At 40.0% G+C, this 22,533-nt stretch overlaps 1 protein-coding gene across 1 annotated transcript in view; it reads left to right on the top strand.

Moving 5' to 3' along the window:
* Positions 1-22,533, top strand: part of FC2 (ferrochelatase 2) — a 102,290-nt gene that overhangs the window by 74,864 nt on the left and 4,893 nt on the right. Inside the window, exons 7-9 of the mRNA XM_010262285.3 lie at positions 1,220-1,372; positions 21,341-21,441; positions 21,615-21,816. Of these exons, the coding sequence (XP_010260587.1) occupies positions 1,220-1,372; positions 21,341-21,441; positions 21,615-21,816 (456 nt within the window). The remainder of the gene's footprint in view (positions 1-1,219; positions 1,373-21,340; positions 21,442-21,614; positions 21,817-22,533) is intronic.

Below are 22,533 nucleotides of genomic sequence, written 5' to 3'. Positions count from 1 at the left end.
AGAACGAGTGTCCCTCACTTAAGTAAGGGCACATGTGTCGTTTCCATTATGTTAGTAATATAAAACATGTCTGGCCGAATGGGAGAAGTGATTTTTCCCTTATTCGAACCAGACTTTTCTTCTCTCCTTTTCTCCTCTTTTCTCTCTCTCTCTTTCTTCTTTCTTCTTCTCTCTTCTTGGCTGTTATCAGGCTAACAGAACTCAAAGGCAGGCCGAATTATAATAGTTAGGTCTTTTCATATGGGCTTGCTCTGGGCACAGCAGGTTTGTTCATTTTTTGCTTTTGTAGGGGTAGTTGTTGGATTTGTATATTGTTGGGATAAGGGCCTTTGTTGGTGGTGGAGGTTGTAGAAGTGTATGTTTTATTTTTTCTTCCTCATCCCTCCCAGCCTGTATACCTCTTCTAGGCACTTTTTGTTTTCATTTTACTCTAACATATGATTTTGGTAATCAATTAATAATTTATATAGGTTCCAATATAAATTAATATAATTTATATAAGTTGCAAATAAAAGAACAATTATTTTCAGGAGATAGATTAATTAAAAAACCAATCCAGGATTCATGTTTATAAGTGTTGGCTGGACATTTCGATGCTGCTTGCCAAGTTGACACAGCTCTCTTTTGTTCAGGCTTGGGATCAGAAGTGAAAGAGAAGCTCAAAACTGGCAGAATTAAAGACAAACACACTTATTTCTTTAAGAAGTTAATGTTAAATTCCTACAGTGCCTCTCATATATAGATTAGGTTATTTGTAAACTTTAAGCATGAAAGCTTTGGTTATTTTCCATTGCATATTGCAATGCTTTACAATTTATTTTGAATAGGTGGATTTTCTTTAAAGCTTCCATCTAATATTGGGCTCTTTGATAAGAGCTAAAGTTGCTGAACTAAATGACTTATTGCTTTGCCATTTAGTGGATAAAATAATTAAATAATAAAATATTCAAGGATGTAGTAATCAACTAAAAGACAAAGCAATAGGCTTTTCAATTCTACCACTTAAGCTGTTACCGAACAGCCCCATAGTCTACTTATATCCTTTTTTTATAATGAATTCCAGTTCTCTATGTTTTTTACTTTTCCCCATGGAACTTATCTTTATTTGCTTACGTGTTTATATGTTCATTTATTTTCTCGTCTTGATTAATTCAAACATCAGAAGTTATATGGTCTTACATACTATGTACAAACTAATTATTGGTAAAATCAATTGTAGGTGATGATATTTTTTAGTGCTCATGGAGTGCCGCTTGCTTATGTGGAGGAAGCTGGTGATCCATACAAAGCAGAGATGGAGGAGTGTGTGGATTTGATAATGGAAGAACTTGAAAAACGAAGAACAACTAATGCCTATACTCTTGCCTATCAGGTAATAGACTTTCCTTTTCTTTTAATGTTTTCTTTGTTATTACTGTCAATGTTTTAAAAACCGACCTGGAACTGGAACCGATTTAGCCACCAGTTTCCAGGTCAGCAGTTTAACCATCCAGTCTGGATGGATCAGCTATTGACGTTTTCAAAAATTTAAAAAATTAAAAATTGTCAAAAATTTGTTGTCCATGTCAATGGTTTGACCATTGTTGTTGACCAATTCAATGGTTTTTGGGAAAATAGTAGTTTGGCCAGGTAATAGACTTTCTTTTACTTTTTAATACTTTCTCTATTATTACTGTCAATGTTTTAAAAACTGACCCAGAACTGGAACCGCTTTAGCCCCCAGTTTCCAGGTCATTGGTTCAACTGTCCAGTCTGAACGGATCAGTTCGTGAAGTTTTAAAAAATTAAAAAATTGGCTTGAAATTCATTGTCCAGGTCAATGGTTTGACCACTGTCGTTGATCAATTCAATGGTTTTTGGGAAAATAGTGGTTTGGGGGCAAAATGGAACCGGTACCTTGACTGATTACTGGGTCTAATGGTCTGACTGTTCGGGTCAACAATGGTTTGAAAACCTTGATTACTATTATTGTTTTTGATTCAAAGAATCAAGAAAATAATGAAGAGTTTTGTAATGCATTTAGTGAACAAGAGTTTTATCATTTGCAAAGGAATTTACTGGGTGTCTATACAAATAGATAACCTATTGTTGTTGGTGTTGTGGCCATGACATGTAAATCCATTGATTGAAATTTGTAATTCATAGGTATGACATATTTGACTTGAGCTCAAGCAAGGACTTAATAGACAGCTTAGAGTAAATTTCCTAGTCTCAAAGTTAAATGACATTTTGATGTTATCACAAAAATATCATTGCTCCATATCAATTAAAAGAAGTAAACAATAACATTTTGTGTTAAACTTAGCCCATACTGTTAATGCATTAAACAAGAGTCCTTGTCAAAACATGCTTCACCTTAACGCGAGTGTGGTAGAAATAGACAAGGTATGCTAGGGTGTTCCCTTAACATGATGCACTAAAATAATATCTCATTGTGGTGTGGGAATAAGCAAGGGTTCCTGCTTCCTTTTGGATGAATGTGGGAAAAGAAGTCAATCCAACTAGACATCTTCCCTCTTTTCTCCTTTGGTGATATTTGGAGGAATTGGGGTCCAGTGGCAAAAAGCCCTTCAAGAAAGGAAATGATTAATTCCCTGTGGTCTCCACCTGAAAAAGATTTTTGTTAGCGTAGGGGTATTTCTGTCTTTATACCTAGATTAATGTTGCTGATTTGTAATGTTGTGTTAGAACCAGTGCTCCTTACTTAAATAATGGCACATATGTCTTTTCAATTATTTTTAATAATAAAAGTACTGTCTGGCCGACTGGGAGAATTGACTTGAGACTTCCAGTTCGAACCAGATTTTCTCCTTTCTATCTTTCTCTCTTTCTTCCACCTTTCTACCTCTTTCTACATAACCGATCTCAGACAGATAGAACACCAAGGCAGGCCGAATCATAACGTGGTATCAGAGCTACTTGAATCTTCCTAGATTTCTGTCTGCCTAGATTTCTATTCTTTGCGCACCCTATCTAGGGTTTCTCTTGATTTTTCTGCATTCGATTAGAAATAAGGGAAAGGGCTGAAAAGGAGTGATCGCCCTCTACCCTTGGAGGTTTCTATGCCTCCAGTCAGGTCGTGTGTGGTCGGTTGTTGTGGTTTCTAAGGTCGCCCTCCCCTAATCGATGAAGAATAGAGGGCCGATCTGTGTGGTGCAGTGGCTGTCTTGTGTGGACTGATTTCTTGCTCGTGTGGTTGTTCCTTCAGTGATAAGGTAAGAAATTTCTGTGCATGATATCTGTTATGGATCAAATAGGAAGTGTGTTAAGTGTGTTTCAGACCATATGCTAGAGTTTCAGACAGTAGTGTGCTAGGGTTTATGCTGGTTTTGTGTATTTCAAAGGAAGAGTTGTGATCATATAGTGGTGAGATTTCAGGTAGCCGTAGGGGTAGGGTTTGTGGTGTAAAGAGCACACTTTTCAGCAACAACAAGTGCTGAAATCAGTGTGACGAGTGTGATCTAGTTGTGTGCAGTGTGCAGAATTCAGTGGTAATAGAATTCAGCAAGTGTGCAGAATCGGTGATAACAGAATGGGAGATAGCAGTGATTGTAAACCTAATGTGATGGTGCCTATAGACTACCTGAATGTTTAGATGACCTCCATTAAACTAAATGGAGAGAATTATGTGCCTTGGGCTAAATCCGTCGAAGTCTTCCTGAAGGCAAAGAAGAAGGTAAAACACATAAGAGAGGAGAAACCCTCCACTGACTCTTATGAGTATGAAGACTAGGAGCAAGAGGATGCTCAAATCATCACATGGTTGTGGAATAATATGTGTTAGAATGCTCGAGTCAGGGGTATTTTGGTCATTCTGGTATATCTTATTGAAAGTGAAATGTCTATTGTATCTGAGTTTAAGTTGTGTCCCATCTTCTATGAGGGACAAAATTGTCTTTCTTGTAACTCAAGTTTTTCATGAATAAAAGTCAAGTGGGTCGGCTAGGAGAGGTACTTTTTTTTACATCCTCTCTTCTAGTCTGGCCGAATACTTTTCTCCTCTCCTTCTTCTTCTTTCTCTTTTCTTTCTTCTTTCTTCTTCTCTACTTTGACCTAGAAACAACTAGGGTTTATTCACATGGTATCAGAGCATTAAGGTCTGGTGTTCGTTTTTTTCTTGCTGCTGTCTTCTTCCTAGGTTCGCCTCCAGCTTCACAGTAGGTTTCTTCATCCTACAGCTGATCTGATTGAAGACTCGATAAAGGGCTGAAAAGGAGTTGTCGTTTTGAGGGCCTGGAGGTGAGAATGCCTCTGGCCGGTGCTGTGGTGGTCGTTGAAGTGGTATACTAGACCCTCTATTCAGTGTACGAAGAGGGCTGGTCGTATACAGGTATGGACACTGCTGTCGTGTGTTCAGAAATGGACTGTGAATGCTGTTTTTTTTTTTGTGTGCATCGAAAGTTAGTTGTTGTGGTGCTGGGTGAAACTGATACACATATCAGTCATGTTTTTTTTTTGTGTTTTCTTGCTCACATGTGTGCTGAAAGAAGAGTGGTAGACTGCTGATGTCCACGACAGCAGTGGTGTGGTGTTGATTGTGTTGTGGTGGCTGGCAGATCTATGTTTTTAAATGCTTAAAAGTGAACCCCTAGACCTTGTGTGTAATCAGTTTTGCAGTTTGCAGAACAAGTGTTCGATGAAATGACTGAGTAATTTCAGTAGTGGTGTGTTGGTGGTAAATGGTCCTGCAGTGTGCAGTCCAAGTGTTTGATGTGTTGACTGAATGATTTCAGCTTTAGAGTGTAGTGTGTAATGTGCAGTTGAAAAAAGTGGGTTGGTGGTATTGTAAGTGAGATAAGTCTTGTGACAAGTGTGAGATTGTGGTGTATATTCAGAGGAGACATAATTGATATGGCTTCAACTGTAGTTGGGAATGACAACAAAACAGGCATCATGCTCTCTTTAGATTATCCAAGTGTTCAAATGACATCCATCAAGTTGAATGGTGAGAACTATGTACCATGGGCAAAATCTGTGGAGGTGTTCTTGAAGGCCAAGAGGAAAGTAAAACATGTGAGGGAAGAGAAACCTTCTTATGATTCTCCTGGGTTCAGTGATTGGGAACAAGATGATGCACAGATAATGACATGGCTTTGGAACAACATGGAACCAAAGATTAGTGTGAACTTCATGTTCCTAGATACAACCAAAGAGATATGGGATCATGCTAAAAAGTTGTACTCTGGACAAGACAACACAACTAGGGTATATCAGTTATACCAAAAGTATTTCAATTTGAAGCAAGGAAGTCAAAGCTTAGAAGAGTATTATGCAAGTTTGAGAAACATCCGCAATGAGCTAAATGTGTATCACCCTCTCACATCAGATGTCCAGATCCAACAATAGCAAGGTGAACAACTTGATGTGACTAGGTTTCTTGTGGGCTTGAAGGCTGAGTATGAGCCTGTCAGAGCACAGATATTGGGGGGATCAGCTCTCCCTTCACTTAAAGAAGTTTTTGCCCGTCTTAAGAGGACATCCATTGAGCCAGTGGAACATTCTTCCTTCTCTGATAGATCTGGTTTGGTAGTGACTAAAGGGAGTAGTCGTGGAAGTAGAAGTGGTGGTGGCAGCAGTGGCCCTCCAAGCAACCGTGGTGGACACATGTTTAACCGGGCCAGTGGCCGGACTGGAGGCCATGAGTTAGGGGGAGGCCGTGGAAAAGGAAGGGGTAATGCTCAGAGAAAATGTACACATTGTGGCTTAGAGGGGCACATAGTTAATTTCTGCTATGATTTGCGTGGTCCACCTAACACTTGTGTGTTTCAGGATCTCAAGACGGGGACGAAGATTGGTGGAGGGCATGAAGCCGGTGGTTTGTATTACCTTGATGGTGGTGGCCCTCCAGTGGCTTTTCAGTCGTCTCTTACTCCTCTCCAATGGCACTACAGACTTGGTCATCCCTCTCTCAAGGCTTTGAAGTTGCTAGTTCCTTCATTAAGTCATCTTTCATCATTAGATTGTGAGTCATGTCAGTTGGGAAAACATCATCGAGTCTCATTTAGTCAAAGAATTGATAGTCGTGTCTCAAGTCCTTTTGCTTTAGTTCATTCTGATGTATGGGGTTCAGTTAAAGTGGTGTCATACAATGGGTTTAAGTATTTTGTAATCTTTGTTGATGACTTTTCAAGGATGACATGGATCTATCTTATGAAAGACCGTAGTGAATTGTTCTCTATTTTTCAGAAATTTCATGCTGAAATACACACTCAGTTTAGTGTTAATATGAAAATACTTCGCTCCGATAATGCCAAAGAATACATCTCCTCATCATTTCAGCAATACCTAGAACATCAGGGAATAATTCATCAAACTTCTTGTGCCTACACCCCACAACAAAACGGTGTAGCTGAACGGAAAAATAGACATCTTCTTGAAACTGCTCAGTCCTTGATGATCAATATGCATGTCTCAAAGCACTTTTGGAGTGATGCTGTTCTTACATCCTGTTTTTTGATAAATCGGATGCCCATGTCAATCCTTGGAAGTCAATCCCCTTTCTCCGTGTTGTTCCCCACTTTGTCTCCCTTTCCTCTCACCCCAAGAGTCTTTGGTTGTGTTTGTTTTGTTCAGCACTTGGGGGCTGGAGTAGACAAGCTAGATGCTCGGGCTACGAAGTGTATTTTTCTTGGCTACTCAAGGACTCAGAAAGGGTACAAGTGTTATAACCCTAAGTTTCATAAATCGTTTGTGTGCCCGGATGTCACCTACTTGAATCAGTTCCTTTTTCTCCAATGCCGGGGTCTCTTCTTTTCCCTTCGTGGTTCCTCTTCCTGTTCCGGTTGTGGACCCCCTTCCCGTAGCTCCCACTCCTACTGCAGATGCACATCATATGCCGGTTACTACAGAGAGGCCGCTAATTACTCAAGTGTATACTCGCAGAAGTGCTTCGGCTCCTCCACTTCAGCACCCGTCGACAGATCCTGCTACTGCTCCTTCCTCAGATCTTCATCTCCCTATTACTTTGCGGAAAGGTAAACAAACTTGTACTTCTCATTCCATTTCAGACTATGTTTCCACTGCTCACCTTTCTACTTCCCATTGCAAGTTTATATCATTACTCTCTTCGGTTTCCATTCCCAAGATTGTACAGGAAGCCCTTGCCTCTCCAGGGTGGCGGCAAGCCATGGAAGAAGAACTCTCTGCTCTACAACATAATCATACATGGGAACTCACCACCCTTCCTCCTGGTAAGCACACTGTTGGGTGTAAATGGGTCTATATAGTGAAACATCTTCCTGATGGCAGTGTGGAACGATTGAAGGCACGGTTAGTGGCTAAGGGCTATTCTCAGTTATATGGTGTGGACTATATGGAGACATTCTCTCCTGTGGCTAAAATTGGTTCAGTTCGGGTGTTGATCTCATTGGCTACTATGTATGGTTGGCCTCTCCTACAACTTGACATAAAAAATGCCTTCCTACATGGTGATCTTGTTGAAGAGGTGTATATGGAGCAACCACCAGGGTTTGTTGCTCAGGGGGAGGCTGGTAAGGTGTGCAGGCTCAAAAAGGCAATCTATGGATTGAAACAATCTCCTCGTGCATGGTTCGGCAGGTTCAGTGAAGTGGTGAAGGCCTTTGGGATGAAACAGTGTTAGGTTGATCATTCCGTGTTTAGTTATAACTCGAAAGATGGAAAAATCTTGCTAGTCGTATATGTGGATGATATTGTCATAACTGGAAGTGACAGCAATGGAATTGACAGGCTGAAAAAAATTCTTACAGGACCACTTCAATACGAAAGATCTGGGGAAGCTAAAATATTTCTTAGGAATAGAAGTTGCGAGGTCAAAACAGGGGATCAACCTATGTCAAAGGAAATATGTTCTTGATCTACTTGAAGAAACAGGGTTGTTAGGTGCTAAACCAGCAGAGACTCCTATGGAACTCAATGCCAAGTTAAGTGTGGATGCAGGTGAAGAGTTTGATGATCCTGGAAGATACAGAAGGTTGGTGGGAAAGTTGAACTACCTGACCATTACCCGACCAGATATCATTTGCTATGAGTGTGGTGAGTCAGTTTATGCAACATCCCTGGGTTCCTCATTGGGAAGCTGTTCTGAGAATTGTTAGGTACCTAAAGGGTGCTCCAGGTCGTGGTTTGTTATACCAAAAAGGAGAACCTCTTGAGATAGTAGGGTACACAGATGTTGATTGGGCTGACTCTATATCAGACAGGAGGTCAACCATGGGGTATTGTACCTTCCTGGGTGGGTGGCAATCTTGTAACTTGGAAGAGCAAGAAGCAAACAGTGGTGGCAGGAAGTAGTGCGGAAGCAGAGTGCAGGGCTATGGCCCATACCACATGTGAACTAGTATGGCTGAAGAACCTACTACAGGAGATGGATTTCTCAATTGACAAACCCATGAAACTATACTGTGATAACCAAGCTGCTGTTCACATCTCATCCAATCCTGTCTTCCATGAAAGAACTAAACATATTGAGGTGGATTGTCACTTTGTGAGAGAGAAAGTGATAAGTGGGGTAATAACTACATCTCATGTGAGCTCAGGAAATCAGTGGGCAGATATCTTCACAAAAGGATTGTCTCGGGGAAGAATAGATTACATTTGTAACAAGTTGGGACTATATGATATATTCTCTCCAGCTTGAGGGGGAGTGTTAGAATGCTCGGGTCAGGGGTATTTTGGTCATTCTGGTGTATCTTATTGAAAGTGAAATGTCTATTGTATCTGAGTTTAAGTTATGTGTCCCATCTTCTATGAGGGACAAAATTGTCTTTCTTGTAACTCAAGTTTTTCATGAATAAAAGTAAAGTGGGTCGGCTAGGAGAGGTGCTTTTTTTTACATCCTCTCTTCTAGTCTGGCCGAATACTTTTCTCCTCTCCTTCTTCTTCTTTCTCTTTTCTTTCTTCTTTCTTCTTCTCTACTTTGACCTAGAAACAACTAGGGTTTATTCACAGTATGGAACCCAGGATTAGTGTAAATTCATGTTTCTTGACACTGCCAAAGATGTGTGGGACCATGCGAAGAAATTGTATTCTGGTCAGGACAATACAACCAGAGTATATCAGTTGTATCAAGAGTACTTTAATCTGCAACAGGGCAATTAGAGTCTTGAGGAGTACTATGCCAGCATGAGAAACATACGTAATGAGTTGAATGTCTATCACCCTCTCACTTCTGATGTCAAGATCTAGCAACAACAGAGAGAACAACTTGATGTGACTAGATTTTTTGTGGGACTGAAGTCTGAATATGAACCAGTACGGGCTCAGATATTAGGAGGATCAGCTCTCCCCTCCTTAGAAGAGGTATTTGCTCGACGCCGGAGGATTTCCATTGGATCTACTAAGAACTCTAGTATTTCAAATAGATCTGCCTTTGTTGTATCGAGAGGCCGTGGTGCTAGAGGTGGAGCTTGGGGAGCTCAGTCTGGCCGTGGTGGTAGTAATGGTTCTGTGGATGGCCGAAGTGGCAATGGTGGGCCTACTTATAATCGTGGTGGTGGTCGTACTAGGGGCAGAGATTCCGGGGGAGCCCGTGGTAGAGGACGTGGCTTGGGTTCGAGGAGATGTACTCATTGTGGTATGGATGGGCATACCATTAACTATTGTTATGATCTACATGGTCTACCCTCAACCTGGGCCAATCATGCCGCGATCAGTGACTCCAGTTCCAGCTTTAGACAGGAGAATCATTCATCTGATTAGATACCTCCTACATCCACAGATGGTTCCGTGAAGGAGATGGTGAGTGTTCCCCGTGATGAATATGAGAGGTTTATCCAATCACAGCAGAACACGGCGACTTTCGCTCACTCAGGTATGGCTTGTCTGGCATCCACACCCAATTCCTGAATCATTGACTCTGGAGCCTCCGATCACATGACTGGAACTCCAGGTGTGTTTTCTTCCTTATTTCATTGCTCAACATCACAATCTGTCATCCTTGCTAATGGTTTCACATCCTCAATTTGTGGTGTTGGTAATGTTGACCTAGACCCTGTATCCCTCTCCTCAGTTTTGTATGTTTTTAAATTGCCTTTTAATCTTATGTCTGTTAGTAAGTTGACCAAATCACTTAACTGCTCCATTACTTTTTATCCTTCTATGTGTGTTTTTTAGGATCTCAAGACGGGGATGAAGATTGGTGGAGGGCATGAAGCTGGTGGACTGTATTATCTTGACAGTGGTGGCAGAACTTCAACAGTTCTCCAGCCATCCCTTTCTCCTCTCCAGTGGCACTGCTGATTTGGTCATCCGTCGCTAAAAGTTTTGAAGTCTTGGGTTCCATCTTTGAGTCAACTTTCTGTTTTGGATTGTGAGTCATGTCAGTTTGGGAAACACCATCGTGTTCCCTTTAGTTCTAGGGTTGATAACCGTGTGTCGAGTCCTTTTTCGTTAATTCATTCCGATGTTTGGGGTCCTTATAAAGTGATGTCATATAATGGATACAGATATTTTGTCATTTTTGTAGATGATTTTTCAATGATGACGTGGCTCTATCTAATGAAAGAAAGAAGTGAATTGTTTACCATTTTTCAGAAATTTTATGTTGAGATTCGTAATCAATTTTCTGATAATGGTCGTGAATATTTATCCTCATCATTTCAAGAATACTTGGACCAACACGGCATTATACATCAGACCTCATGTACCTACACCCCACAACAATACGGGGTGGCTGAGAGAAAGAATCACCATCTTCTGGAAACCGCACGGTCCCTAATGCATCACATGCATGTTCCCAAACCCTTTTGGAGTGATGTAGTGCTTACCTCTTGCTTTCTGATTAATTGGATGCCCACGTTCATCCTTGATGGTCATTCTCCGTTTATGGTCTTGTTTCTCGCTTTGTCTCCATTTCCTCTTATGCCTAGGGCATTTGGGTGTGTCTGCTTCGTCCATAATCTGGGTCCCGGGAATGACAAGTTCGATGCCCGTTCTCTTAAGTGCATCTTCCTTGGCTATTCTCGGACCCAGAAAGGGTATAGGTGTTACCATCCTAGTTCTCGACGGTCCTTTGCGTGTGCTGATGCCACCTTCTTTGAGTCTACTCCATTCTTTTTGGGGTCCGGTGATGCTTCATCCTCCTCATCACCTCCTCTTCCACTTCCCGTTGCCGACCCTCTTCCCCTTGTTCCAGTCGTGACCAAACCCTTGCCTCTGGTGCCATCACTTGTTGAACGCCCACCCATCCGTCATGTGTATACACATCGCCCACGTGTACCAGCTACTACTCCTCCGGCTACATCTTCGTCGACAGATCCGACACTAGACCCGCACTCAGCATCTGAGCTTGATCTCCCCATTGCCTTGCGGAAAGGTAAGCGCACTTGCACCCTTCATCCTATTTCTAATTATGTTTCACTTACTCACCTTTCCGCCTCCCATCGCCAGTTTGTCACCTTGTTATCATCAGTTGTTGTCCCTAAGGATGTCCAGGAAGCCCTTGCCTCTCCATGGTGGTGCCGAGCGATGGAAGAAGAACTCTCTGCCCTTCATCATAATCATACTTGGGACCTCACTGCTCTCCCTCCTGGGAAGCAAGCTGTTGGTTGTAAATGGGTTTATACGGTTAAGTATCTGCCTGATGGTAGTGTTGAACGCCTGAAAGCGCGATTGGTTGCAAAAGGGTACTCCCAAACCTATGGTATTGACTACACAAAGACCTTCTCACCGGTTGCTTAGATAGGGTCAGTTCGCGTTGTGATATCTCTTGCAACCATGTATAATTGGCTGCTATATCAGCTTGATATCAAGAATGCCTTTTTGCATGGTGACTTACTCGAAGAGGTCTACATGGAGCAACCTCCAGGGTTTGTTGCTCAGGGGGAGGATGGTAAGGTGTGCAGACTAAGGAAGGCTATATATGGGCTTAAACAGTCTCCTCGAGCATGGTTTGGTAGGTTCAGTGAGGTTGTAAAGAAGTTTGGTATGAAATAGTGCTTAGTTGATCATTCTATATTTAGTCATGACTCTCCGGGAGGAAAAATACAGTTGGTGGTGTATGTAGATGATATTGTTATTACTGGGAATGATAACATGGGCATTGACAGGCTGAAGACTTATCTGTAGGATCATTTTCAGACAAAGGATCTTGGTAAACTGAAATAATTCTTGGGGATAGAGGTAGCAAGATCCAAGTATGGTATTAATCTGTGCCAGAGGAAATATGTGCTTGATTTGCTGGAAGAAATAGGCTTGTTGGGTGCTAAACCAACTGAAACACCTATGGACACAAATACCAGGCTAAGCAGTGATATGGGTGAAGTGTTTGAAGACCCTGGCAGATATCGACGACTTGTGGGTAAACTGAACTACCTAACCATTACTTGACCAGACATCTCATTTGCGGTTAGTGTGATAAGCCAGTTCATGCAAAAACCTCTGATTCCTCATTGGAATGCAGTTCTGAGAATTGTGAGGTATTTAAAAGGGGCTTCGGGTCGCGGTTTGATATACAAGAGTGGCGGCAAACTTGAAATAGAAGGGTATTCTGATGCTGACTGGGCCGGTTCTATGTCTGATAGGCGGTCTACCACAGGCTATTGCACTTTCTTGGGAGGTAACCTGGTGACATGGAAAAGTAAGAAGCAGACGGTTATGGCAAGAATTTGTGCAGAAGCAGAATATAGGGCTATGGCTTACACCGCTTGTGAATTAGTGTGGCTAAAGAACCTTCTACAGGAAGTAGGGTACAACATCAACACTCCAATGAAGTTCTATTGTGACAATCAGGCTGCAATTCATATTTCCTCTAATCCGTTGTTTCATGAAAAAACCAAACACATTGATGTTGACTATCACTTTGTGAGGGAGAAGGTGCTGAATGGAGAGCTAGACACTACATATGTTAATACAGAAAACCAGTGGGCAGACTTATTTACAAAAGGCTTGAGTCGGGGAGTGTTAGCGTAGGGGTATTTCTGTCTTTATACCTAGATTAATGTTGCTGATTTGTAATGTTGTGTTAGAACCAGTGCTCCTTACTTAAATAAGGGCACATATGTCTTTTCAATTATTTTTAATAATAAAAGTACTGTCTGGCCGACTAGGAGAATTGACTTGAGACTTCCAGTTCGAACCAGATTTTCTCCTTTCTCTCTTTCTTCCACCTTTCTACCTCTTTCTACATAACCGATCTCAGACAGATAGAACTCCAAGGCAGGCCGAATCATAACAATTTTATTAAATAAACTTTGATGGGAGCAGTTTGGGCAACTCAGGTCATTAAGGTGTAGGGGTGTTTTCAGAAACAAAGAAGAAACTGTTGTTGCATTATTGTCTGGAGTGGCAGGTGTAGGGAACTTAATTAGAGCTGAGCTCCTTGCTGTACTTCAAGGGGTACAGTTAGTAAGACAGCTGAACTTTGACAAATTGGTAATTGAAGGAGTTTCCAAGCTGGTGGTGAGATGGTTAATGGACCCAGAGACAGTAATATGGGCTTATAGGAATGAGATCAAGAGATTCAAATGGCTTACTAACAGTGTGACTATAAGAACAGGTAATGTGATGACAGATACTTAAGCCAAACAAGGGGTTGATAGGGTTCAATTCTAATTTGATGCTCTGCTCTTTGAGAGGCTGCACCTCGCATGTCTCCTCAGGCCCGTTGTAAATCATTGCTTTCAATGAAGTTATAATGATTATTTATCAAAAAAGAGTTAATCGGAGAAACGTGAATTTGATTAGTTACTTGGAATTAATAGGAAAGACTATGGAATTAGTAGAGAATGAAGAGAAGGATTAATATATCATGCTTACTAGAAACTAAATGAAAAGAGAAAAAAAGCTAAAGAAATTGATAGCTGTAAACTATTATATGCGGGAGAAGTAAATAATAAAATTGGAGTAGCAATATTAGCAAATAAAAGGCTATTACCCCAGTGTTGGTGGTTGCTCTAGTGGCAACAATAGTATATAAGGATCTAAAAAATGAAATAGTAAATGTCAAAAGAGTTGGGGAAACACTAATTTAATTGGACTTGTTTTAGGTGAGGAAATCATTAGCATAATTAGTGCTTATGCACCTTTAGTGGGTTCAGAAGAAAACACTAAAAAGACAAATTTAGGAGAACATAAATGGATTAATTCAAGAAATTCCAAATGAAGAGAAGACTTTTGTAGGAAATTCAGACATGGATGTGGGAAAGAAAGTGCAAGATATAATAAGGTGCATGTTGGATTTAGTTTACGGAGAGAAATGAAAATAGAAGTTATAATTTTAGAATTTGCAACCACTTATAATATGACAGTAGTAAATATATGCTATAAAAAAGGATGAACATTTAATAACATCCTTTCTTCCTTTGATGATATATGGAGAAAATGGAGGAGGTGGCAATAAGCTCTTCAAAGAAGAAAACTGCACATAAATCTTGATCTCCTCCTTCGGAGGGTTTCATAAAGTTAAACTTTGATGGAAGTAGTTATGGCAATCCGGGTTCCTCTGGAATAGGGGGAGTGTTTAGAAATGAAGGTCATATTCTTGCTTTTGTTTTCAGGACCGGTTGGAGTTGGGGACTCTACAAGGGCCAAACTCTTAGCTGCAATTCAAGGATTACAGTTAGCAAAAGAACTAAAATTAGAGAGGCTGGTTATAGAAGGGGACTCTAAGATGGTAGTAGGATGGCTAAGGAATCCGAAGGATGTGGTTTGGGCTCATAGGGATGAAGTTAAAATTTTAAAATGATTAACAAGCAGCTTGGTATTGAGGGTACAGTGGGTCCAAAAGTCTGCTAATGGGTTGGCTGATACATTAGCTGAGCAAGGGGCAAGTATGGATCAATTGTATTGAGTTCAGTTGTAATGTAAATTTAATTGTGTATTGTGGAGAGGTCTTGTACCTCTCCACAGATGATTTTTTGTATGTATAATTTCTATTAATAAATTATAATTTACTTATCAAAAAAACATTTAATAAGATTTAAAAACAGATGAAATTCAAGTCAAATATATATTTTTCCTTAGTAGGGGAGTAGAATGAATGATGTGTAAAGACTGCATATCATACTTTAATGGTGGTAGATGTGTGCTTTAAAGGATGAAAAGAAATAGAAAGAAAATAGGTGTCTGAGAATTAGGTAGAGAAATTTAAAAGGAGAAAAATAGCATAACTTAAAAGTTAATTGTAGAAAAGAAAATGGAATTTAGATCAATAGACTAATGATATGTGGCTGGAAATAGCTAATGGTAGAAAAAAAATAGTAGCAAAAGAGATTTTAAGAGAATCTTATGGAAATGGCGAAATGCCAACGAAAAGGCTAAAATATAATCAAAGAGAAATAGTCATGTTATAAAGATCAACAAAAGGCTAAAAGTGTAAAGAATTTAATAAAAATATACACACACACAGAAAAAAAAAAGAAGTCAAGAAAGAAGGTGAAGCCAAATTTAAGGCATATGATAAACTCTATAATAAAGTAGGCACTAAAGAGGGAGAAAATGGACTATATAAACTTGCAAAGATAAGATAGATAACATAGAGATTTGAATTGTATTGAATGCATTAAAGAGGATGATTAAAGATTCTTGATAAAAGATGAAGAAATCAAGAAAAGATGAAAAAGCTACTTTGTAAAATTACCAAGTGAAAAACATGTAGAGGGTGATAGTGGGGGAGGGATTAAAAGCTTCAATATTACTAAAGTTAATAGTTGCCTTCATAAAATTAGAGTTTCCTAAGTGAGTGTGGCTTTAAATAAGATGAAGGGAAGCATTAGGACTAGATGCCATCCCAACGGAAGTTTGGCTAACTAGTTATTTAATAATATAATGAAAACAACGAAGATGCCAAATGGAGAAAGAGCAATATGGTTCTTGTATTTAAAAACAAAGGCAATATATTGAGTTGTAATACTTAGCGTGGGAATGAAATCATGAACCACATTATGAAACTTTGGGAAAGAGTATCGAGCAGAGGTCTTTCTTTTTTGAAAAGGTAAGGTAATTTATTAAAATAAGAACCAGTACAAAGGAGCTTAGGCCATTAGAGGTTGCCTAGAGCCACCACAAATCGAACAGAGGTCTTGAGATGAAACAAGTATATCAGAAAACCATTTTGGTTTTATGCCGGGGAGATCAACTATGGAAGTCATCTTTTTATTGAGATAATTGATAGAAAAGTTGAGAGAGAAGAGGAGTCATCTTCATATGGTATTTGTTGATATAGAAAAATCATATGATAGAATTTCTAGAGAGACAATATGGTGGGTTTTGGGAAAGAAAGGAGTGCCAAATAGGCATCTAAACTTAATTAAGGATATGTATGAGGGTGCAACAACCAATGTTAGAACACTTATGAGAGGGATAAAAAAGTTTCTAGTTACTATTGGGACTTCACCAAGACTTGGCACTTTTTTCCTTGTTTATTTGCATTAGTCATGGACGAATTGATTATATTCAGGAGGTCCAATGTGCATGTTATATGCTGATGATAGTATTAATTCATGAATCCAGAGAAGGATCAAATGTAAAATTAGATTTGTGGACAAATATCTTAGAAATGGGAGGTTTTAAAATAAGGACAAAACAGTAGAAATCACTGATTACAGTTTTAGATAAATTCCTTGTGAAGAGAAAGAAGAAGAAGGTGAAGAGTTTCAGCAGTAGAGAAGAAAAGGAGTGGGATGTCAACCAGAATTGAATTAGTTTTGGCCGTCAACCCCTCTTTGTATTATATACTCAACTTAAAAGAATAAGAGATTACTAGAATGCCCTTAGTAGGGCGGCTACTTAAGTAGCTGAACAGTCACAACTTAAGGCCCAATAACTAGAAATCGGCCCAACTCAACACTCCCCCGCAAGTTGGGAGTAAATGTCACACATTCCCAACTTGCGTAGATCATGCTCTAGCTTGTTCCTTGCAACACCTTTTGTGAGAACATCAGCAAGATGCAGATCAGAAGCAGTGTATGGGAGACAAACTTCCCTAGAAGTCACCCTTTCTCTGATGAAGTGTCTATCCACTTCAATGTGCTTTGTCCGGTCATGTTGAACTGGGTTATGGGCAATGTTAATTGCTGCCTGATTATCATAGTACAACATCATAGGTTCTTCTGCATTTACACACCTATCTCTCCTAACAAGGAACGAACCCAGAGAAGTTTTGAAACTCCATGTGCCATGGCCCTGTATTCTGCTTTTGCACTTGATCTTGCCACCACTGTCTGTTTCTTACTCTTCCATGAGACTAGGTTACCCCCAACCAGGGTGCAAACTCCTGAAGTAGATCTCCTGTCATCAAGGCATCCTACTCAATCAGCATCTGTATAAGCCTCTAGCTTCAATTGTCCATGATCAGGAAACAATATGCCTCTGCCTGGGTGTCCCTTCAAATAAGCAAGAATCCTGTCAACAGCCTCCCAATGCTGGACTCGTGGAGCATGCATGTATTGACTTACCACACTCACTGCATAGGAGATGTCTGGTCTTGTCATACACAAATATAGCAGCCGCCCCACAAGTCTCTGATATCTCCCAATGTCCTTTACCAGCTCACCTTCTGATGCATTAATTCTGTGATTCTGATCAATAGGAGTACTGATTGCCTTTGTTCCAAGCTTTCTTGTTTCTTGTAGAAGATCCAAAACATACTTCCTCTGAGAAATAAGAATTCCATGTTTTGATCTTGCAGCTTCAATGCCTAACAAGTACCTAAGCTCTCCAAGATCCTTAATTTCTGTTAGAATACACAAATCAGGGGTATTTTGGTCATTTGGGTTTATCTATTTGAGAGTGAAAGGTCTATTTTATTTAAGTTTAAGTTGTGTCCCATCACTTATGAGGGACAATATGGTCTTTCTTGTAACTATGTTATTGGAGATAAATACAAGTGGGTCGGCTAGAGGTGGACTGATTTTCCTTATCTAGTCGAACCCTTCTTCTTCTCCTCCTTCTTCTTCTTCTCTACTTTAACCTAGAATCGAATAGGGATTTTACAATTTCAAATTCTCTGTGTAAATTCCTCTTCAAACTATCAATCTCACTTAGGTCATTTCCTGTGACAACAATATCATCCACATAAACAATTAGGGCTGACACCAAGGATCCCCTCTGCTTCACAAACAAGGTATGGTCAGATTGAGTCTGAGTGTAGCCAAAAACAACCAAGGCCTTCCTGAACCTGTCAAACCATGCTCTGGGAAACTACTTTAAGCCATAAAGTGACTTCTTAAGTCTGCATACCTTTCCCTTTTCAGCATCGCTGTAGAAACCAACAGGAAGATCCATATACACTTCCTCTTGCAGATCTCCATTTAAAAAAGCATTCTTCACATCGAGTTGAAACAGGGGCCAAGAGTATGTGGCAGCAAGAGAAAGAAGTATCCGAATAGAAGTCATCTTTGCAACTGGTGCAAGGGTCTCTAAGTAATCAATGCCATAGGTCTGTGTGTACCCTCTTGCACAAGTGTGGCCTTATACCTTTCTATACTTCCATCTGCATTATATTTGACTGTGTAAACCCATCTGCAACCAACAGTTTCCTTGCCCTCTGGTAGATCCACAATCTCCCATGTCTGATTCTTAATTAAGGCTTCCATCTCTTCCTGCATAGTTGTCTTCCACTCAGGTTTGGAGAGAGCCTCACTGACACCCTTGGGTATAGACACAGAGTCAAGAGAGGAAAGGAAAGCACGGTAGGAAGGAGAAAGTCCATTGTAGGATAGATATTGTGAAATACAATGAGCAGTACACTTTCTCTTCCCTTTTCTGAGAGCAATAGGAAGGTCCAGGTTATCTGTAATGGGATTAGTAGAATTAATGGGAACTGAAACAGTAGTGGAATCAAGAGGATTACCTGAATCCGTGTAAGCTAAATCTGGAGTCTCAAGGAACCGACAGGAAGTGATGTGAGTTCTACTGCAATGGAATCAACCTCTTTGTGAAGTCTCTGTCGTGAGTAACGCTGAGAAGCAGGATGCAAGGGAGGTGGTAAGGTAGGTGACATAGGAAGATCAAACACAGGAGTGGACACAGGAATTGGAACTGGAAGAGGGATAGACTGCTCACTCACTTCCCGAAAGCACTCCCCCTGAGAAGGATTCTTTGAGAAGAAGGATGTGGACTCAAAAAAAGGTGACATCCATAGTAACATACCGACTCCTAGAGATTGAATCATAGCAGCAATACCCTTTCTGATTTAATGCATATCCAAGGAAGACACACTTCTTTGCCTTCGGATCAAGCTTCGAGCGATGAGGGCCAAGAATATGTGCAAAGGAAACACACCCAAATACCCTGAGAGGAATATGGAACATCTCCCCCTCAGGAAAAAGGAGGCTGAATGGGGTGCTGAATCCAAGTATACGGGAGGGCACCCTGTTATTCAAAAATACTGCTGTGAGAACTGCATCACACCAAAACCGAACTGGAACTGTAGATGTGATCATCATGCTTCTTGCAATCTCAACAATGTGTTTGTTCCTCTCTACAACACCATTTTGTTGTGGACTGTAGGAACAGTTGCTCTGATGAACGACACCATATTCTAACAGATACGAAGCAAGGTGTTTTTCAAAATATTCCCTGGCATTGTCCGATCTAAACACTTTTATTCGTATCCCAAACTGTGTTAGCACCATCTAATGAAATTGCCTTACCAAGGATGGTACCTCATCTCGAGATCTCATTAAGTAAATCCAAGAATATCGAGAAAAATCATCCACAAATAAGAGAAAATATCGATAACCACCCATAGAAGGAACATGATAAGGTCCCCACACATCAAAATGAATAACATCAAAAGGAGATGAACATCTTTTATTACTAGCTTTAAAGGAATGTCTACAATGTTTTCCAAGTTGACAACCTTCACACTCCAGACTTGACAAATTAACAGACTCAAAAAGCTTTGGAAACAAGAAACTCAAAGAAGAAAAAGACAAATGATCTTAACGACTATGCCAAAGCATAATCTGACTCACAAACCCCGACTCACTATCCCTGTTGACATGATGACCCTGATGAGGAGGAAGCACATCCAGGAGGTAGATTCCATTCACTTCACGACCACTTCCAATCGTCCTCTTTGAATCCAGATCCTGCAAGATACAATGACCAGGAGAAAAAATTACTGAACAGTTCAGGTTCTTAGTCAAGCTACTAACAGATAACAGGTTAGTACTCATCTGGGAACATGAAGGACAGAGGGAAGGGAAATGGAATCATTAATCTTGACAGACCCCTTCCCAACAATGGGAACATAAGATCCATCAGCTATGGAGATTTTGTCTCTGCCAGAACAGAGTTGGTAAGAAGAAAAGATAGTGGAACTATGGGTCATGTGCTCTGAGGCTCCAGAATCTATAAATCTAAGGAGGTCCCTCCTTGAAGTAGAAACATAATTTGTAGTGGCATGTGAACTACCTGTGTGATCAAAGGAAGTAGAGTGTGCTCCACCCGAACCAGCTGTACCTTGCTGTTCACCTGTTACTGAATTAGAATTGACTGTATCCTGCTGATTCAGGAATTGCCCATATTTCTCAAGTTTGGCCCTCACTGCGGCAGCTGCAACAGACTCCAGAGTAGTTGTAGTAGGAGGGGCTGGTATGTCATCAGTGACTACCATGTGAGCATTTCCCTTCTTGTTTTTGAGTCTATTCGGCACAAGATAAGGATGAAGCTTCCAACAAGTATCTCTTGTTTGTTTAGACTTCTTACAGTAGTCACAAATCAAATCCTTTTTGTCTTCCTTCTTGATTCCACTACCACCCCGATCTCCACTTTGTTTAGGTCTCACATTACTAACCATGGCTGATTGATCAAAAACAGAATTTTTCATCATCACATTTCTTCGTACCCAACCTTGACCCCTCCGGGGATAAAAGTTATCCTCCATCCCCGATTCCCAATAAAGATGGGTTTTCGGGGACCCAAATCCCTGAAAATTTTTAATGAACAGTATTATATATATATATAGAATTAGGAGTCCCTATTAATCCCCATCCCTGACCTGATCCCATTAGGTCGGGGAGACCAGGTACCTGACGGGGATGGGGAAATTTCAATCCCTATATGGAATGGCGGAATAGGATTGATGTATCCAACCCCATACAGTTGGGGAAAGACTTAGAATATGATGGTGTTGAACAAGAGTCTTTGTTGAATTCAGTTGACAAAGGAATTTCCTCATTAATTAATTGATATATGTTAAAAAAATGTTTTCTCCCACATCCAGAAAATAAAAAGAGGTGTCCCTAGTCTCAGGCCCATTCCAGCTCTAGAAGTCCATTCACCAATATTTGTTAGGTATCTATCCTTTTTAGGGATGTTAACCATATTCCTTTATAATTATCTTTGTTACAGAGGCCTTGGTTCTTGTTTCATTATTTCAATGAGTTGGTTTACAGGATTTACTTTGTATTTACAGAGCAGAGTTGGACCAGTTGAATGGTTGAAGCCATATACTGATGAGACAATCATTGAACTTGGCCAGAAAGGAGTGAAAAGTCTTCTTGCTGTTCCTATTAGGTTAGTTTTTATTGGCTTTGATATCTGTATCTTTCTGTTCTTCTTTAGGTTGTAACGCTAGTTATTTTGTATTTTTGTCATGTAAATCCAGTTATGCTGTTAGTTTACATAATTTTCAGTTTTGGTTATCTAATTGTAAATTTTTATTTTATGCATTTCATATTTTATTTCAGTTTTGTCAGTGAACACATTGAAACTCTTGAAGAAATTGATGTTGAGTACAAAGAATTGGCTTTAAAATCTGGTATAGAGAAATGGGGGCGTGTTCCAGCACTAGGTTGCGAGCCTACCTTCATTTCAGACTTGGCAGATGCTGTTATTGAAAGTTTACCATATGTTGGAGCAATGGCAGTCTCAAATCTTGAAGCTCGTCAAGTAAGCATCTTAAACTCTCAATTCATGGATCTGAAATGAAATACTTTATCTTAAAGATATATGTTTATGTATAGAAGGTGCAGAATGTATACTCGTGATTATGTCAGAATGCACAACCAAGAATATATTGAAAATGGACAATAATATCTTAAAGATGAATCCGTTAATGGGAGCAAATTTACAAGCAACTTCCCTTGTTAAACTTAATAGTGAGTATTGTCCAGTGAATCAATGTTTATCCTTAATAGCTGTGTTGATGAAGGTCTAACCTACTTCTACATGTTATTGAGAAAAGCTAAGTGGGTTATCAGGGATTTATCCCGCCTTCAATCTTTGTTTGGTCCTGATGGCTGGAATAAATCTCATAAGACCCTCTCACTATTGCCAAGTAATACTCCTGCCTTTTTAATGCAGGAGAACAGGTCTAGCAGATCTGTTCTAGTTATTTTTACAGCAAAAATCACCCAATCTGTTTGAGAAATTCAAGAGAATGATGAAAATAGAGTGAAAGAAAGAAAAGAAACAGCTTTCTTAAGCTTGGAAGTAATTGAATATCCTCTTTTTTTCTCCCCTTTGAACAGCAGCTAATAATGTTCTTATGTAGCGCTATTTAGGTCAGCAGCCAATAAAATCCTGAAATTACAAAAATACCCCTGTCCCAAAATAACCTTATCTAATAGCTATATACTCTGTGAGAGTTTCTAAGAATAACAATCC

Source organism: Nelumbo nucifera, chromosome 7 (genome assembly GCF_055504915.1).
Source record: "Nelumbo nucifera cultivar China Antique chromosome 7, China Antique-T2T, whole genome shotgun sequence".
Classification (NCBI taxonomy): Eukaryota; Viridiplantae; Streptophyta; class Magnoliopsida; order Proteales; family Nelumbonaceae; genus Nelumbo; species Nelumbo nucifera.
This window is presented reverse-complemented; position numbering and strand designations above follow the sequence as displayed.